At 43.2% G+C, this 19,205-nt stretch overlaps 2 protein-coding genes across 3 annotated transcripts in view; one reads left to right on the plus strand and one right to left on the minus strand.

Annotated features, from left to right (window-relative positions):
• TERF2IP (TERF2 interacting protein) lies at nt 1–9,365 on the minus strand. The gene is made up of 3 exons (XM_010382986.2): nt 8,526–9,365; nt 2,704–2,828; nt 1–1,226 (listed from the first exon to the last, which is right to left on the minus strand). Exons 1-3 carry the CDS (start codon nt 9,193–9,195, stop codon nt 819–821), a joined length of 1,203 nt encoding a protein of 400 aa, XP_010381288.1. The 5' UTR covers nt 9,196–9,365; the 3' UTR covers nt 1–818.
• Nucleotides 9,259–19,205, plus strand: part of KARS1 (lysyl-tRNA synthetase 1) — a 19,484-nt gene continuing 9,537 nt past the window's right edge. Inside the window, exons 1-4 of one of the 2 annotated variants that reach the window (XM_010382987.2) lie at nt 9,388–9,500; nt 12,609–12,788; nt 15,335–15,494; nt 16,686–16,851. In XM_010382987.2, coding sequence (XP_010381289.1) covers nt 12,643–12,788; nt 15,335–15,494; nt 16,686–16,851 — 472 coding nt within the window. In that variant the 5' untranslated portion in view covers nt 9,388–9,500; nt 12,609–12,642. Of the gene's footprint in view, nt 9,501–12,608; nt 12,789–15,334; nt 15,495–16,685; nt 16,852–19,205 lie in introns of both variants that reach the window. The other variant, XM_010382989.2, reaches the window with a different exon arrangement.

Genomic DNA, 19,205 nt, shown 5'->3' on the forward strand with positions numbered 1-19,205 from the left:
TCGAATACAAAGTTATATTTATTTTCAACAATGAAAACAACACAACAAAGTGGAGTCAATCCACTAATTTTTTTAAATCTAACACAATGCTTAGCACAAACTATACTCAATAAATAACACATTAACCAAGTAACATTATTCTTAAGACTCTCTAAGGTTGTGTGCGTGTTTTAAGGAAAACTGAGGGGTAGGTAAACAAAGACATCCTGCAGACTTGACTGAGAAGGGCTCCAAAAAAAGAACAGCCAAAGAGCAGGGTCCCCAAATACTAAGTTAGCAAAATGAATACAGCATTTTCAAAGCAGTCTAGAAATCAGAGCTCACTGGGGGAAATGACAAGGGTTTGGGGATAATCTGTGTTCAAGGCCTCATAATTAAATCTTCCCATATTTCTAGATTCTTTATTTGGAATCTATCCCAATCTAAAGGAGCTTCTGCCAAAGGACAGAAGATTACTTATGCTGCCTGAAATGGCCTATGCCCCCTAAATTTCCTTTCACTTTGTCACTAATATAGCAAGGGTTCCATTCCAACAAAGGATTACTACTATGTAGACCAACTCCTGTCTGGTTTAGATCTTCCTTTCATAAACACATTGATATTTGTTCAAGGAGAGCTGTAAATACATCCAATTTCTTTTCTTTTTATCCCCCTCTACAACTCTGCTTGGCTACAAAATCTAGGACTCACAGAGCAACAGCAGCAATGGTCAAAAAGTAAGTCCCAGTTCCAATGCAAGAACTCTCCAAAGTTCATTGGTCACAATTTTTTTTAACCACCTCATCTACCATGACTTTTTTTTCTCATTATCTTGCCAATTATTTCTTTCGAAATTCAATCCTCCGAGCTACATTCTGAGCACCAAATTTTTTGACCAATGCCTCCCTGGTATCCTCATCATCTTTTTGCAAATCTATGTCATCTTGTCGGGACCAAATGGGGTATCCATCAGCTCTCTGACCAGATGCTAAGAAGGCGGAAGTAGCCTCCAGCTCACCACTATTTTTTAGGAAGGCCTGCGTAACTGTTGATAGATCCAAGTTAAACTTCTCCATTAACTGCCGAATGATCTTAATGGCAGCTCCCACCTCTGGTTGAGAAACTTTTTCTTCTTCTTCTTCTTCTTCCTCCTCATCAGGCTGTGTTTCTGAGTCTTCCTCAGGTGTGGGTGGATCATCATCACACATAGTTATATGTATTTCAAAATCAGGAGGGCTCTCATCCACCTAGACAGAATGATGAGTAAAACCAGCTCCTCATTAGCAAGCCTTGAATTCTTACAATATCTGGTCTCTTCCAACTATCACCCCCTTGCCCTCTGCATTCCAATCACATTGGACTTCCTTCAGTTCCTCTTAATATGCTGTATTCCCTCTTACATTTATTCATGTCTGATGTGTATGTATATGTACGTGTGTGTGTGTACGTGCATGTGTGTGGGGGTAGGGGGAGTATATGTGTATATGTGTGTATAATTGACTACAGTATTCCAATAGAATATTAGAAGCTACACTGAATATGAAAAATATATGTATATATAAAGACAGACACACATATATGTGCACACATGTTCATTAGATTTGTTAAATATTTGACTTCACTCTCAAGACTGTAAGCTCCTAAGGACAAGAATTGTATGTTTTGCTCATCACCACATCTCCAATACCTACCAATGCCTATGCATAATAAGTACTCAAAAAGCATTGCTGTATGAATATATTAGGGCTTCCAAGCTATACTAGTTAGACAGATTACAAAGCATGCTATATGAGAAGAGGCCCAGGTAGGTCATGTTTGAGAGCTGAGTGTTCGAAGTTTATGAAAAATGAACCAAATATCAAATAATAAAACACAGACTACAAAAAGCAACAATCCCTAAATCCTACCAATTTCTGTGCATTCCTTCACTCACCAATTACAGAAGCTTTAAATTATTTCCCTTGTTTGGACTGAAGCCTAACCATTTTTCTTTGTTAATATGAAAAGTTAATTCACAAGACCCTTTATCCTGAAAAAACATATAATTTGGACCTTTAAAAAACTTATCATTATTGTATGACTCCTGTCTTTCTCTGTAGCTATTACTAAATATAGGATTCTAACAGAGTAATAGAAGCTAGACTGAATATGGAAGAGCTAAAACATTTCAAAAAAGGTCAAAGTACACAAAAAGTTAAATTTGCTTGATAAAAAAAAATTACTATAATTAGCTGGGCATGGTGGCACATGCCTGTAATCCCAGCTACCCGGGAGGCTGAGGCAGGAGAATCGTTGGAACCTGGGGGGTGGAGGCTGCAGTGAGCTGAGATGGCGGGCGCCACTGCACTCCAGCCTGGGTGACAGCGAGACTCCGTCTCAAAAAAATAGAAAAAAAAGTACTATAAACTTTTTGAAAACCATATTGACATTAAAGTACTCAAAGTGGGATGCTTTATACTGTTTATATAACTGTCCCTATTCTACCCAATTTTTCTCCCTTTCCCCCTCAACTTGTCCAGCCAAAAACTAAAAGCTTTGTGAAGCAAAAGCTTCAGGGCAACATGTCTGAGCCCAAATCAGTCCCATTTTCCATTTTTCCTTTCTACCTTGAACTCCTCTCTCACTTTCCTGAGCCCCAGGTAGATGAAAAAGGTGGATAGGATAATCAGTTTCAAGAAGAATAAAGGTAGGGAAAAAAATAATGAGTAAATCTAGTTAACATACCACAACCTCCTCAAACTCCCGAGTGGCTTCCACAAGCATCTTTTTGACTGCTTCTTCATTCTCCTGGATTTCTTCCTTCACATACTCTTCTTCAGGCAAATCTGGAGTTCTCTTATTCTGTGGTTCTGTTAAAGAGAACAGGACAGATTAGAAGTAGCCTCTTTTACGCAAACCAAAAATATATTGTCTGCTGTGTGAGCTCTGGGCCAGGAGTGGGCCTACACTTTTTTTTCCTATCAGAAGACATCTGTTTTTGATTCAGAAGGGTAAAAAACGTCTAAGACGTGCTCATTCACTCATTTCTATGCTTGCTTCTGAAAAGTTGTACTATCTAAATGATGACACATTCTTAAACTGACATATAAAAAATGCTCTTCAAGTTTAATTTTTTGCTTTGTATTTACAGACTTTGCAAATTAACAAAAATGTGTCATAAATTGGGTTCCTTGGGAAACAAATTCTGAGATGGAAACTGATATTTAAAGAATTGGGGAATGATATTGGGAAAACCTTTGTGGAAGAGAAGGAAAGCAGGAGTCGGCAGAGAGAGAAGCTGATTTATCAAAGAGTTACAAGGCCTCAGCCAAAACCATGGGCAACTCTGGAGCTAGGAAGGCCCTTCAGAATTGACCAAGCTGGGGCCAAGGAGCAGAGACTTTGTAACTCTGCAAATATCAATCACTGGATGGTGGCAGCCCTAAGAAGACAGGACTTTGGGCAAGGCAGCTCTCCTAGCAGCCAAAGGCAGATCTGGGCCATGTACCACAATCCACCATATACCACCTACAAAAAGGAGGGCCTTCTAAATTTAAACATCCTGTTTCTTTCCCTTTACATTTTGTTCTCTGAAGATTTAACTCTGCTCCTTTTCTGCTTACTAAAATATACAACAAAGGGGCAGCAAGAGGGAGTTTTTCATGATGGAATTGTTCTAAATCCCAATTTGGGTGCTGGTTACAAAATGTAACATATTTTAAAACACATATAACTGGAAAAGAGAACAGCAGTCCCTCAAAAAATTCAATATAATTTCATGATGACAACTCACAAGGAAAAAGAAAAAATTAAACATAAAATTACTATATGATCCAGCAATTGCATTTCTAGGCATAAACCTAAAATAATGGAAAGCAGGGTCTCAAACAGATACTAGTCATACCCCTGTTCACAGCCGCATTACTCAAAATAGACAAAAGATGGAAATAAGCCAAATGCCCATTGATAGACGAATGGATAAACAAAACATACTATACACATACAATGGAATATTATTCACCCTTAAAAAGGAATGAAATTCTGACACATGCTACAACATGGATGAACTTTGAAGCTATTATGCAAAGTGAAATAAGCCAGACACAAAAGGGCAAATATTACATGATTCTACTTCTATGAGGTATCTAGAAAGATTGAATTCATAGAAACAGAAGGTGGAATGGTTGTTTCCAGGGGCTAAGAGGAGGGAGAAATGGGGAGTTAGTGTTTAATAGGCATGTTTCTGACCCCTAAAAGCAGAAAATAATAAAAGGTATGGAGTTTCAGTTTTAGAAAATGAGTAAGTTCTAGATACAGATGGTGGTTGACAGCTGCCCAACAATGTGAACGCACTTAATAATGCCACTGAACAGAACACTTAAAAAACTATTTGAATTGTAAATTTTATGGCATATACATTTTACCACAATAAAAAATAAAGTTTTTAAAATGGATATAATTGTACACCATAAAAAGTTGATTTTACTGTATGTCTTTAGTTAAATTCTTAAATAGTAACTTAAAAAGCCTTATCTTTGAGAGATACATGCTAAAACAGATAAAATGATATGATGTCTGGCATTTGCTTCAAAATAGTCCAGGAAGTTGGGATGAAAGGTACAGATTTAAAAAACGCCATGAACTACAATCAGGTGAAGGTGGGTGATGGGTACCTGCAATATAGCTCATTACACTATTCTCTATTTTTAAATGCTTGGAATTCTCCATAATAAAAAGTAAATTACTGTTCATTCACATAATGAAATACAGTGCAATCAACGAGAAAATAATGAGGAAAATCTTTGTGCAGACACACAAACACTTCAAGATAAATAAGTTTTAAAAAAGTAAACCACAGAGTAAGCTGATATCTAGTGTGCTAGTACTACTACGAGCAAAGGGGACATGTAACAGACAAGGTAAAGGTTGCCACTAGGAAAGGACCTAGGAAAAAGGGTATGTAAATAGGGAGACTGCCTTTTCAGTTATGTACTCATTTGTTCTCTGAGTGTATCTACGGGATAAATTCCTAGAACAAAACTGCCATGTTTAAGGGAATATACATTATAAATGTCATCAGATATTGTCAAAATGTCCCCCAAAGAAATTGTATCAATTTCTATTAACAACGTAGGAATATACTTGTTTTCCCATATACTAACTTTGGATATTATTCATTGTATTGACTTTTGCCAATCTTACAGATAAAATATAATATCTCCTTGCTCTGATTTACTTAAAAAAATAAGTAACTTGGGGAGCTTTTGTTCTATTTTGTATAATGGAAGCTATCTCAATTCATCAAATAAATACACAACAATTCCAACACATTTATTATCTCACAGGTCTCATGGGTCAAAGTATAGCTTATACTGACCCTCTGCTCAGGGTCTGATTTACTTTCTTTTTGGTTTTTTTTTCAAGATGGACTCTGGCTCTGTCACCCAGGCTGGAGTGCAGGGGCTTGATCTCAGCTCACTGCAATCTGCACCTCCCCGGTTCAAGCAGTTTTCATGCCTCAGCCTCCCAAGTAGCTGGGATTACAGGCGCAGGCCACCATACCTGGATAGTTTTTGTAGTTTTAGCAGAGACGGAGTTTCACCATGTTGACCAGGCTGGTCTCGAATTCCTGACCTCACGTGATCTGCCGCCGCTTGGCCTCCCAAAGTGCTAGGATTACAGGCGTGAGGCACCGCACCTGTCTGATTTACTTTCATTTAATAATAGAATATTTCTTCATTTGTTTATTGGCCACTTATTTATTTCCTTTTCTGGGAACTTCCTGTTCCATTTCCTCTTCTCATTTTTCTATTAGTTTTCTTTTTACTTAATGACTTCTTAATGACAAAGAGCTCTTTAGACATTAAAGAAACTAAGTCTATTGCAATCTATTGGGAATGTTTTTCCAGCATACTCTCTGACTTTATTTATCATGAGAAGTTCTTAATTTTCAGGTAATCAAATATATAAAACTTTTTCTTAGTCTTTTTGGCTTCATAACTTACCACCATGCTAATATTTTTTACTTTTTTTCTTCTGGCAAATCAGGCAGCATCCTGAACCACAAATTGTTCAGAGCAACTCCCACTGTACTGATATATTCATTCATATCTTCTCTTACTCATTTTAGAATTTTTTAATTTTTACATTTACATATCTGATTATCAAAAGATTACTTATACGGATAGGATGAATCCAGCTTAATTTTGTCCCAAGTTCCAAACGGCTTGCCAATAGTCCCAACATCACAGATTTAAAAGCAAGGCCTGGACACAGCATGCTGGCTCACACCTGGAATCCTAGCACTTTTGGAAGGCCAAGTTGGGTAGATTGCTTGAGCCCGGCAGTCTGAGACCAGTCTGGGCAACATAGCCAAATCCTGTCTCCACAAAGAAATACAAAAATTAGCTAGGTGTTCTGACAAGTGCCTGTAGTCCCAGCTACTTGGGAAGCTGAGGTGGGAGGATCCACTGAGCCTGGGAGGTCAAGGCTGCAGTGAGTTGTGATCGCACTACTGCACTCCAGCTGTGTGACAGAGTAAGACCCTGTCTCAACATACACAAATAAAATAAAAATAAAAGCAAGGCCTTACATGATGACATACTTCACCCACACACACAGCCCTAACTTCATCTGCTAAATTAATTCTCCTCCTACTCCATTACAGCCACTCTGTTCTCTTGGTGGCTCCAAAAACACACCAGTCACACTCCCACGTAAGGGCGTTTGCCCTGGCTTCTTCCTCTGCCTGAACACTCTTCCCCAGATATCCACCTGGGTTGCTCTTTCTCTTCTTTCGGTCTCTGCTTAAACATCAGCTTATGAGAGTCACCTTCTCTTATCATCCTATAGGAAAAACCTCCTCCCCAACCTTTACATTCTTGAATTATTTTTCTCCATAGCCCTTACCACTCCCCAGTTAGCATGTTATAAGCTCCATGACCACACAGACGTTTGTTATATTCCAGCGGGACAACAATGTCTGGCACTCAAATATCTGCTGAATGAATGAAGCCGAAACGTCACTTTTACCAAAAACAAAATTCCTACTAAGCATACTGAACAAGAGAAAAAGATTTTACTCCCCAGACTCCAAGTGTTAAATGGAGTAGCCATACAGGCAAAGAAAAGGTGGGAGGATTAGGGAGGGGGAGGAGAAGCAGCATGCCTGTTTAAACAAAAGGGTCTGTCAGTTTAAGCTGTCAACGCCAGATACGTCACAAGTACATCTTAACAGCCTAGCTCTGCATCCTAGGCATACTGAACTCCAATTTTCAACTCAACTGCATTAAAAATTCACTTCACCTAAGCAAGACCAGGAAGAGACCTTTCAACTGCCGAGAACCTTAAGTCCATAGGCATTCAGTTACGCCACAGCATTAAAATAAACAAGTCTGATACGCCTTTATACTGAATCTACCTGAACATAGCAGCAATCTTTTTCAAAAAGGAGTCTGTGGAATCTCTCTTAAAAGAAACACAAGAAGCCAGTTATCCCGTCGGTAACTGGTGGGCAGGAAGGACGAGATAACATTATTATTATTATTATTGTGTTTTTTTTTTTTGAGACAGAGTCTCGCTGTCACCCACGCTGGAGAGCAGTGGCACAGTCTCGGCTCACTGCAACCTCCGCCCCCCCGAGGTTCAAGCGATTCTCCTGCCTCAGCCTCCTGAGCAGCTGGGACTACAGGAACTCTCCGCCACGGCCGGCTAATTTTTGTATTTTTAGTAGAGACGGGGTTTCACCATGTTGGTCAGGCTCCTCTCGAACTCCTGACCTCGTCTGATCCGCCCGCCTCAGCCTCCCAAGTTGCTGGGATTACAGGCTTGAGCCACCCCGCCCGGCCAAGAGAGGATTTTCTATATACTCTTTTTGTAACTTTTGAATACAGAACCATGTTAACATTCTAGTCAATGGTAAAGTAAATTAAAACTAGACCAAGAAGCTGGGTGTGATGGCTCACGCCTGTAATCCCAACACTTTGGGAGGCCGAGGCGGGAGGATCGCTTGAGCCCAAGAGTTCGAGACCTGTCAGGGCAACACAGCGAGACCCCCATCTCTACAACAATTTTTTTTTTTTTTTTTTTTTTTTGAGCGGGACGTGGTGGCGTCAGAGTGTAGTCCCAGCTACTCGGGAGGCTGAAGCGGGAGATTCGCTTGAGCCCGGGAGGTCCAGGATGCAGTGGGTCGTGATCGCGCGGCTGCATCACACTCTGGGCGACGGAGCGAGCCCCCACTCAAAAATTAAAAACAAACAACGACGAGAGCCCGGACACGGTGGCTTAGTCTTTTAATCCCAATACTGGTTAGCCGAGACAGGAAGATCGCTTAAGCTCAGGAGTTCAGACAAGCTTAGGCAACACAGACACCATCGCAAACAAGTAACAATAATAAACAACACGGGAGCGAGAAGGAAAGAAAATGGTGCAAATTTACCCGGATGTCAACAGGGGGAGGGGCCAATCGCTGCTACCCAAGATGCCAAGATGGACGCCAGGCAGCCAGGAAAAAGACCCCAACCCCACCCGCGCAGCTGTCCGCAAGGCCCCGCGCACAGCCTCCTCACCCCCGCTATCCGCGGCCTCCGGGTCCTCCTCCGCCTTCCGCTTGAGCTTCTGGGAGGAGGGGCTAACCGGCGCGTCCCCCAGCAGGTACTTATGCTCCTGGCCCCGCAGGTGCTTGAGGTAGCGGTCCTTCAGGGACTGCCACGAGTGCTGCGTGAGCGAGCTCTTCTCCATCGCTTTCCACAAGGCGTTACCGGTGACGGAACTGGGCGAGCGGGCATTTTCCTTCACGTAGGTCAGGATGGCTACGTCGTCCGCATCCGTGAAGGCGATCCGCCCCGCGAGCCGCTGCGGCTCCGGCTCTGCGGCGCCCTCGGCCAGGGCCCCGGGCTTTGCTTCCGAGCCGGTGTCCGCCGCCGAGGCGGAGCCCAGCCGATAGGCCTCCAGCTCCAGCCTCTCGTTGCGCTCCACGCAGTCCAGGATATACTGCGTGGAGATGAAATCACCCGAGGCCTCGGCCAGCGCCTCCCCGGGCTGGGCCAGCAGCACCGCCCCGGGCTCCTGCACCCGGCACACGGTGCCGCCGCCGTGCAGGATGAGCGTCGACAGCCGGCGCTTGGCCGGGCTGGGCCGCACGTAGAAGGACATGGAGCTGCCGTCCTCCCTCACGAACAGAGTCGAGGAATGGGTGGGCCCGTTAGGGTCTTTGCCCAAATCCATCGCCTCCGCCATGTCTGACGCCGAGCACTACTAGGAGAGCTGCCTCCTCACGAGCGCCTGGCACACAGAGCGCGACTGACTGAGCTGTCGCAGCAGACGCCTCACATGCGAAGCGCAGCACTGGGCCTGCGCAACAGCAGCCGCGGCGCAATGAGAGCGCCTGCCCCCTCTCCCCCGGAAGAGGTGGGGCTTCGCACCTTGACCTGGAAATTAACGTACCATCCTCCTTACTTTTGGGTCGGGCCCTCCGGGAAGATGGCAGCGGTGCAGGCGGCAGAGGTGAAAGTGGATGGCAGCGAGCCGAAACTGAGCAAGAAGTGAGTGTCGCTGCGAGTCTTTAAAGCCTTTGCGGTAGGAGAGCCTGGGCTGGGAAGCGCCGCGAAGTTCCCACCAAGGCTGCTGTGCCGGGGCCTTCTTGCCGGCTCTCGTGGGTGTATGCACATGCTGAGACTTGATGGCTGCGCCCTGCAGACCACACACCCCGATACCCCGGGCACGCCGGCTGCCGGTCCCCAGCCGGCACCGGCGGGGTCCTCCCTATCATACCCCTAGAGTTTAGAGACTGTGGAGGGGGAACTAGGACGAGAACTAAGAGTTATCAGGAAAGAAAAGCGAAACTTACTGCTTACCTTCATCTCCTTCCTTGTGAGAAATGCTTTCTTTTGTTGAGCCACTCAGTAAACGTGGAAGTTGAAGAAATGTTAAATACCCTAGCTTTTCAGAAAGACCTTAAAAATTTTCTGGGCTTCACTAATGTCATTCTGAACGTTATGTATTAGAAGGGATCATTTCTAAAACTGAGTTTCGGCTCGCTGCCATCTACCCGTGTGGGTTATTCATTAGATACTTGTGAGTATTGAGTGATCAACGTCTAACAGCAGAGACCATCTTAATTAAACCTGATACCTTTTTGTTAACCACTCCCATATCCTTGGAGTGTGTAGGTTAACATGGGTAAGTCAGGATTAGCCACTCTAACTGGCTGTCTTATATTCTTATTAGCATTCTCCATTTGAACCACAGAACACAGGTAATTGAGTGTTATATCATTGCTAGGAAGATGGTACATAGTACCATTCCAGACGCATACGAGACGGCTTAATCCACGTGGCGCGCACTTGTTATCCCAGCTACTCGGGAGACTGAGGCAGGAGAATCTCTTGAACCCAGGAGGCGGAGGTTGCAGTGAGCTGAAGTCGTGCCACTGCACTCCGGCCTGGGAGACTTGAGGTCCTTCAGAGACTGCTATGAATGCTGCATGAGCAAGCTCTTCTCCGTCGCTTTCCACAAGGCGTTACTGAGACAGCCAGACCCTGAATGAAAAACAAAAGAGAAATGATGTTTCCTTTTTTCTTTTTTTTTTTTTTTTAAAGACGGAGTCTCGCTCTGTCGCCAGGCTGGAGTGCAGTGGCACCATCTCGGCTCACTGCAACCTCCGCTGCCCGGGTTCAGGCGATTCTCATGCCTCAGCCTCCCGAGTAGCTGGGGTTAGAGGCGCGTGCCACCACAGCCGGCCAATTTTTGTATTTTTAGTAGAGACAGGGTTTCATCATGTTGGGCAGGATGATCTCGAACTCCTTGCCTCGTGATCCGCCCACCTTGACCTCCCAAAGTGCTGGGATGACAGGCGTAAGCCACCGCAGCTGGCCCGATGTTGCCTTTTGTGACCCTAGCTTTGTGCTTCAAATATCTTAGAAGTAAGTATTAGAGAAATGGTCTAAGTTTACAGTTTGGTAGCACCCTAATATATTGTCCTTTATTAGAGCAATCTGATGGACTTCCATAAATGTTTGGAACCTGGCCTTTGGAGAAAATTGACTGGACTTTAATCTGTTAACTCAAATTTAGTTGAATGTGATGTATCTGTGATATACAATCCTAAAGTTTAGTTCATTCTTTCAAACCACCTATGATAATAAATTACATTGAATTGAATTATAGGACTGTATATCACAGGTAAAAGCAGGGTTTGCAGTTGAGAGTGTGTTTTTAGGTAAACTGAGAAAACTGGTTAATTTCTTTTTACTGCCTTTTTTTTTTTTTTTTTGGAGGCAGAGTCATTGTTGCCCCGGCTGGAGTGCAGCAGTGTGATTTCAGCCCATGGCAACCTCCACCTCCCGGGTTCAAGCAATTCTGGTGCTTCCGCATCCCAAGTACCTGGGACTACAGGCGCACGCCACAACACCTGGCTAAATTTTTGTGTTTTAGTAGAGACAGGATTTCTCCATGTTGCCCAGGCTGGTGTCAAACTCCTGAGCTCAGGTGATCCGCCCACCTCAGCCCCAAAAAGTGCTAGGATTATAGGCGTGAGCCACCACTCCCTGCTTCACTGACTTTTCTAAGATTAAATACAGCTACTACTTTTTTGACCAGCTTTTCTGTACCAGGCACAATGCTAGATCTCTACAAGCTTTCTGTCTAAATAATAACTTTGCAAGAGAAGAGTTATTGTCCATTTTTCAAATTAATAAACTGAGGCCCTGGTAATTAAATGCATTACTAAAGTGTGCATTCCTAAAATATAGTCTAGCACTGACACAGCACTGGAGCAGAGATCTGAAATCAGGCCTGTGACTCGTCAGCCTGTGCTCTGTATCCTGACTGCAGGGCACTACTCACGTTGTCTTACCTGTTATTGATGTCTGTTACTCTAGTTACCACGGAGTAAGATAACTTCTTTGTGATTAACATTTCCTTCCATTTAATTGTTCTTGGACATTCCTTGGTCTGAAATCTTTAGTAGGCACCATTTTATGCCAGGTATTGACTCCAAGTTTAAAAACAGATGTGCTCCCTGCCCAAGTGAAATAGCCTCTTCAGATTTATTTGAACATGGTAAAGAAGGTGATCTCTGTGACTCTGTTGCCTTCTAGCGTTTATAATGTATAAACATAACATAGTCTAAGGACTGTCCTGAAATTCTCCTTTGCCCTTGTTCCTAGAGTTCCAAACAAGTCTTCTCTTTGATTCGTGTTTTTGTGTGACTTGCATTTATCTTTGTCTAGAGTTTGCGATTGATAGTGACAGTTTCCTCTTATTTTATATGCTTCCTATTGCCATCTTGTGGCCCGGTATTTTCTCTCCAGGTGAGAAACCACGCTTCAGGGCTTCAGAAAGTACCTCACATCCTGTTCCCATAATTCTAGGATGTTGTGAGCATTTTTACCTATAAGCGATCCATTAACTTGCTGTTGGCTTTTGACCCCAGATGTGCATATTTTTTCCATAGTCAGGACTAAGAACATTGTCAGTTACAGTTGTAGCACAGGGAGTGTTACAGGGTTGCTGTCAGTTAAGAGAGTCTTAAGTTAAATGGGCCTAAAAGGTAGTAGAAGCATGGTCCCCCTCCCCAACCCGTAAGAGAGTTGGTTGGGTCTGTGTATACTGTCTGTCCCATCTGACACCACGTCTCTGTTTCCCGCTAGGTGGTGGTAATCATTAGTTCCAGGGTGTTCTGCCATGTTGACGCAAGCTGCTGTAAGGCTTGTTAGGGGGTCCCTGCGCAAAACCTCCTGGGCAGAGTGGGGTCACAGGGAACTGCGACTGGGTCAACTTGCGCCTTTCACCGCACCTCACAAGGACAAGCCATTTTCTGATCAAAGAAGGTTGGTGCCCATTACCTTCTTTATTGCTCTGGAAGCAAAAATTCTTTCCTTATTTGGTTTATTATCTGTTAAGCCTCTGGCTAAGTCTTTGGACTTGTTGCTAAGGAAACAAGGAGCCCTAGTACCAAAACCAATAGTCCTTTCTCATTTCCTCTTTAATAAATTCAAATCATCTCTCCTTAGAGTCTTGAGATGACATGTGGATCTTATTCTAGAACAGTGCTGAGTACAAAACCCTTGTTTGAACAAATAATTTCTAATGCCAGTTATTTCCCTTTTCTGTCTTTCTGGGGTTTTGTTTGCTCTTGAGATTAATTTGGTTTCTAATCTTAGTGCTATCCCTAGGACCTTTTTGGATTGTCCTTAAGATTGATTTGATTTAAGAGGAGCACCTGGTTGAGTGGAAAACAGATTTATCTTAATTCTAGAAGAACTAGACAGCCTAGTCTTAGCAGTCCACTGACTGAATTATAGCATGATAGCACCAGCACAGTGTTTTGGAAATGTTGTCTTTACAAATGTTATAAGACATTATATGTAGAAAAAGCTGTCAACTGTGAAACCATCAGAATCCTTTTTTCCTGTTAAAAAGGAAAGGCGCACTGCGCAGCGGCCAGGCACAGTGGCTCACGCCTGTAATCCACTCAATGGATCACGAGGCGGATCACGAGGTCAAGAGATCGAGACCATCCTGGCTAACACAGTGAAACCCCGTCTCTACTAAAAATACAAAAAGAACATTAGCTGGTCATGGTGGCGCACACCTGTAGTGCCAGCCACTCCGGAGGCTGAGGCAGGAGAATGGTGTGAACCTGGGAGGTGGAGCTTGCAGTGATCCAAGATCACACCACTGCACTCCAGCCTTGGCAACAGAGCGAGACTCTGTCTCAATAAAAAGAGGTGAAAGATTCAAAACCTCAATTCATTTTTTTTTACGTTATTCTAAATTCTTATAGAAAATGAAGGATGTGTCCTGAAGCCAGAAAGTACGCAGGCATGACTTGGGATCTTTTGCTGTGGTTCACTGTTGCAGAATATTTGATTATATTTAGTGGTTTGAAAGAATGATCCATAAATTGTCTTTGAATAGTAAAGATATCCCTCCCTATACCGATATGTTTAGTTTCTGGGTTCAGATAGCAAATTCAGACCATAAGAGACATGAACATATCATACAGAACAGCTCAAAGTTGTCCACATCACTTTGGTTTTTGAGGTTCAAGTGATAAATATCAAGAGTTTGGATAGCAAGCGATTTAGCCAGAAATGTATTCAAATCAGTATAGTTTCTATACAGAGAGTAAAGGGTTAAGATACTGAAAGATATCTAGAAAGCTCATATTTGGTTAACTAAATGCCAGGGTTAGGGTAATCCCTTTATACAAACATGATCTCAGTATACACCACAACAACTGGTGGAGGTTGTCTAGTATTATTTTCGTTTAATAGGTGAGAAGTTAATTCATTCATCCAAGTCACATAATTGACAAGTGTGTTGGAATTTAATCCCAGGCAGCCTGACTACAAAGATGATATATTATCCCCTGTACTATGCTGCTTTGCACACCGTTCTACTTTGTTGTCTAAGTCAGGCTCCGGTGGGCAAAGTGAGACTAATGCTGACAGCCATTCTTGGAGAGACTGTTGGTGGGGGAGGTCTCCTTGAGTGCTAAAGAGCCAGCTCTTCCTTACTATCATCCTAACACGCTTAGGGGAGGTTAGAGAGAGGGGGTGGCAGAGGGCTAGAGATGTTGCCTGATCATGTGTTAGATCTGGCATTGGAGGGGTCAGGTGGCTCACACCTGTAATCCTAGCACCTTGGGAGGCCAAGGCTGGCAGATCACTTGAGGCAAGGAGTTTGAGACCAGCCTGGCCAACATGGTGAAACCCTGTCTGCACTGAAAATACAAAAATTAGTTGAGTGTGGTGGTACACACCTGTAATCCCAGCTACTCAGGTGGCTGAGGCATGAGAATCCCTTGAAATCCGGGAGGCAGAGATTGCAGTAAGCTGATATTGTGACTGTACTCCAGCTTGGGCCACAGAGCAAAACTCTGTCTCATTTGAAAAAAAAAAAAAAAGATCTATAACTGTTGGAACTTCACGTTCTGGAGGGGATACTAAACAACTAAGATTCCGTCACCAGCCCCAAGGAGCTCCCTAACCTGATTAGCTCAAGAAAAGCCTATTCTGCTAATTTTCTAGAAAATCTTTTCTCCTGTTCAAAACTAATGCATAGGATTTTCTTTGTCCTGGTACATCTTGGTTTTAGTTGGGACCTAATGCCAAGGACCTGAGACTGGCAAGCAGAGATTGAGAGTGATCTTTCATACCTTTGTTCTAAGCTTATTTTTCCCTTTGTGTCTTTCACATAAAGAGTTTAGTGACAAGAGACTTGAGCTGAGCTATGGGTGTGGAATTGAGGGGTATACAACTGAGAAAGAACGTTCCTCCCAGGCGATCGTGTTTTTGATAAGTGGCTAGGGGCAGAACATAGAGGACTCTTCAGGCAGCTAACACATTGAACGCTTTCATCTTTCCAACAGTGAGCTGAAGAGACGCCTGAAAGCTGAGAAGAAAGTAGCAGAGAAGGAGGCAAAGCAGAAAGAGCTCAGTGAGAAACAGCTAAGCCAAGCCACTGTGGCTGCCACCAGCCACACCACTGACAATGGTGTGGGTCCTGAGGAAGAGAGCCTGGACCCAAATGTGAGTTCCCTGGGCCACCAGCATGGCTGGGCACAGGAAAGCTTCTGATGAGGCTTATGGCAGATTCTTTGGGACTGGACAGTAGGAAGGACCAGTATGCCCGAGGTCACTGCCAGGATAAGGGAGGGTCTGCCACTCCATCTGGTTAAAGGCACAGACCCTGAGTGTCTTCTATGTCAACCCCCAAAAGACATTTGGGAGAGTCCAGCATTCAAGTGAATTAACCTTCCTTGGAATTAGCTTGAGGCCCTGGGGAAAGTGTCTCTCTAAAGATTGCCTGAGGTTTACTTTAGACCAGGGGCTGGCAAACTACATTCCACCAGCCAAATCCACTTCTCTATGCCCCCACTTTATCCGTCCCTCCCTGGTTTTTTGTTTTTGTTTTTGTTTTTTTTGAGCAAAGTCTCATTCTGTCACCCAGGCTGGAGTGCAGTGGTGCAATCTCACTGCAACCTCCGCCTCCCCAGTTCAAGTGATTCTCCTGCCTCAGCCTCCCAAGTAACTGGGATTAGAGGCGCACTCCACTGCAACCAGCTAATGTTGGCCAGGCTGCTCTTGAACTCCTGGCCTCAAGTGATCCACCCGCCTCGGGCTCCCTAAGTACTAAGATTACAGGTGTGAGCCACCACACCTTGCCCCTCCTTGGTTTTACTAGTAAAATTGTATTGGAACACAGCCGTGCTCATTTGTTGACATATTTCTGAGGCTGCTGTCCTCCTGGAACAGCTGAGTTGAGAAGTTGCATCAGAAAAGCTTTGTGAGAAAGGCTGCTGTAGAGTATTCCTTGTTTACATTCTCCAGGCCCCATGCCTTGAGGAAAAGTCTGATGTGTCGCCAGAGGTAGGGGAGTAGTTAAGAAGATAAGTGACTCAACTCACCATGCAAAATGTGGTCTACAAAAGTGACAAGGCCACCTATACCAATTAAAAATTAAACTTCTATTATTTTAGGCAGAACTCTGATTTTTCTTTTTGTTGACTCTTGCATTTTGGAATGCTGGCCTCTGGCCACCCTGCATATTTTAAGTGCAAATCTCACTCCATATTCATTCCTGTAATGCACAGGTCTTGGTTAAAGAAAACAATGTATCGGGGTCACTCTGGGGCAGAATACTGCCCTCTGCTAGGTGGGCCCCACTGGTCTGACTAGGTTCAACTTCTCAAGGGCTTTTTTTTTTTTTTTTTTTAACAGCAATACTACAAAATCCGCAGTCAAGCAATTCATCAGTTGAAGGTCAATGGGGAAAATCCGTACCCACACAAGTTCCATGTTGACATCTCACTCACTGACTTCATCCAGAAATATAGTTATCTGCAGCCTGGGGATCACCTGACTGACATCACCTTAAAGGTGGCAGGTAGGAACTCTCCCTGGCAAATCACTGAACTCCCACAACAGGCAGGACGCTTCAGTAGCACAAGGGAAGGTCTGGGTTGGTCTTGTTCTCAAGTAGTCTGTGTCTGAAGCTCCTTTACAAAGGACAGCACCATTATATCTACTCACAGAGAGAAGCAGAGCAGCCCCGAGACATGGAATCATATTCCAGATGAAGTAGTGCTGCAAAGAGAGGGGCTTTCTCTGTAAGGATTCCCTTCATCAGCAAGAATCAGTGGTAGAAGTCTCAGGCTTCTAAGAATTCTAGTCTTTGGCCTGAGAATGCTTTGCACTGAGACAGTTTTTCTAGAACATTACTCCTTTGGAGTTGTAGTATCTTGTATGAGATTTTCTTTTCCTAAATTAAAAAAAAAAAAAAAAATCACATCTTTTCCTTGCCCTCCCCCACCAACTATCAGTTGTAGAAAATTTAGAATAGTCAAAGAAGCAAGGAAAGTTTTGATTACCCATAATCCTACCACCCAGAGAGAATTCCTGCCAGCACCTAAATGCCCAAAAGATTTCTACTGAAGTCTTTTTTTTTTTTTTTTTTTTTTTTTTTTGGAGATGTAGTGTCACTCTGCTGTCCAGACCGGAATGCGGTAGTACCATCTTAGCTCACTGCAGCCTCCAACCCCCCAGGTTCAAGCGATTCTCCTGCCTCAGCCTCCCAAGTAGCTGGGATTACAGGCACCTGCCACCGCACCCAGATAAGTTTTGTATTTTTAGTAGAGACAGGGTTTCACCATGTTTTGGCCAGGCTGGTCTCGAACTCCTGACATCAGGTGATTCGCCCGCCTTAGCCTCCCAAAGTGTAAGGATTGCAGGCGTGAGCCACCACACCCTGCCACTAAAATATTTCTTGATATTAGTTATTCTAGTTTGATATTCTCAGCTACGTAGTGTGCTCTGAGATCTTTTCACATGAGTGTTTTCAGATCTTTTTTATTTTAATTGTTTGTTTTTATTCTGTTTCTTTACATTTCTTTTGGGACTTTTATTTGCATACTGAATCATCTTTGATTCTTTTTGATAATTGTTACTTTCTCTCAAATCCTTTTTATCTCTTTCTTCATACTTTGATTTTTAAATTTTATCCTTCTTTTCACTTACTGTTTCTCTCGAGGCATTATTTGTTGTATTTAGTCACTATTATTTCCTTATAGCTTAGTCCTCATTTTCTGAAAGATTTTTACTTTATTTCTAATTCTTTCATGTGTTATCACCTCATTTCTTAGTTTTTCTAATTCTAATTTGTGTTCTTTAATGTTTTGTGTCTTTTTTCTTAATGTCTCTCAGCTCATTGTTAAAAAGTAAGTTAGAATTTTTTGCTTTTCACCATACATTCTCACTCATAAGTGGGAGTTGAACAATGAGAACACATGGACACAGGGAGGGGAACATCACACACTGGAGCCTGTCGGGGGATGAGGGGAAGGGGAGGGGGAGAGCATTAGGACAAATACTTAATGCATGTAGCGCTTAAAACCTAGATGATGGGTTAATAGGTGCAGCATCCTACCATGGCACAAGTATTCCTGTGTAACAAACCTGCATATTCTGCACATGTATCCCAGAACTTAAAGTAAAATTTTTAAAAAAAAAGAAGAATTTTTTTGTTGTTCTGAGCATGTCTGTCTTGAGTGCTTTTATTTTGTCTAGAGCAGTATTATTCTCCTATCTCTCCTTTTTCAGTTTTTTAGGTAACTTTATATGGTAGGTGAGCCCAATGCTTTTATGTTGCTTACATTTACATGAAATCAGTTTTTCTGAATGTTCAAAGGAAACTAGGTTTCGTTTTTCCAACTTTAGTGAGCTCCCTCTTGTTTTTGTGACGTGTTCAGAAATACAGCAGCTTGCTTTCTGAGATTTCCCAGTCCTCATCTTCTTCCTCATCTTTTTTGAGTCTTCTCCTTTTTTTGTCTCTTTTTCCCTTGTCCCGTTCAGTTTTTTACAGTCTTGTCCTAGAAGGGAGCCTGGCTGTTGAGAGGGTTTCTGTAGGCTCTAATCTTCATTCCCTTTAGATCTTTTTTTTTTTTCTTGTTTGAGACAAAGTTTCGCTCTTGTTGCCCAGGCTGGAGTGCAATGCTCACTGCAACCTCCACCTCCCAGGTTCAAGCAATTCTCCTGCCTCAGCCTCCCGAGTAGCTGGGATTACAGGCATGTACCACCATGCCCGGCTAATTTTGTATTTTTAGTAGAAACGGGGTTTCTCCATGTTGGTCAGGCTGGTCTTGAACTCCCAACCTCAAGTGATATGCCCGCCTCGACCTCCCAAAGTCTTGGGATTATAGGCGTGAGCCATAGCGCCTGGCCCCCTTTAAATCTTAATGTAGC

The sequence above is a fragment of the Rhinopithecus roxellana genome, chromosome 20, assembly GCF_007565055.1.
Source record: "Rhinopithecus roxellana isolate Shanxi Qingling chromosome 20, ASM756505v1, whole genome shotgun sequence".
NCBI lineage: Eukaryota > Metazoa > Chordata > Mammalia > Primates > Cercopithecidae > Rhinopithecus > Rhinopithecus roxellana.

Excerpts from the sequence above, each read along its gene's own strand:
- TERF2IP (XM_010382986.2), bottom strand. The coding sequence starts at position 9,195 with ATGGCGGAGGCGATGGATTTGGGCAAAGACCCTAACGGGCCCACCCAT. Across the intron at positions 2,829-8,525 it reads GGAGGCCGCGGATAGCGGGG|AACCACAGAATAAGAGAACT; the intron begins GTGAGGAGGCTG and ends TCTCTTTAACAG. Across the intron at positions 1,227-2,703 it reads GGGAGTTTGAGGAGGTTGTG|GTGGATGAGAGCCCTCCTGA; the intron begins GTATGTTAACTA and ends CATTCTGTCTAG.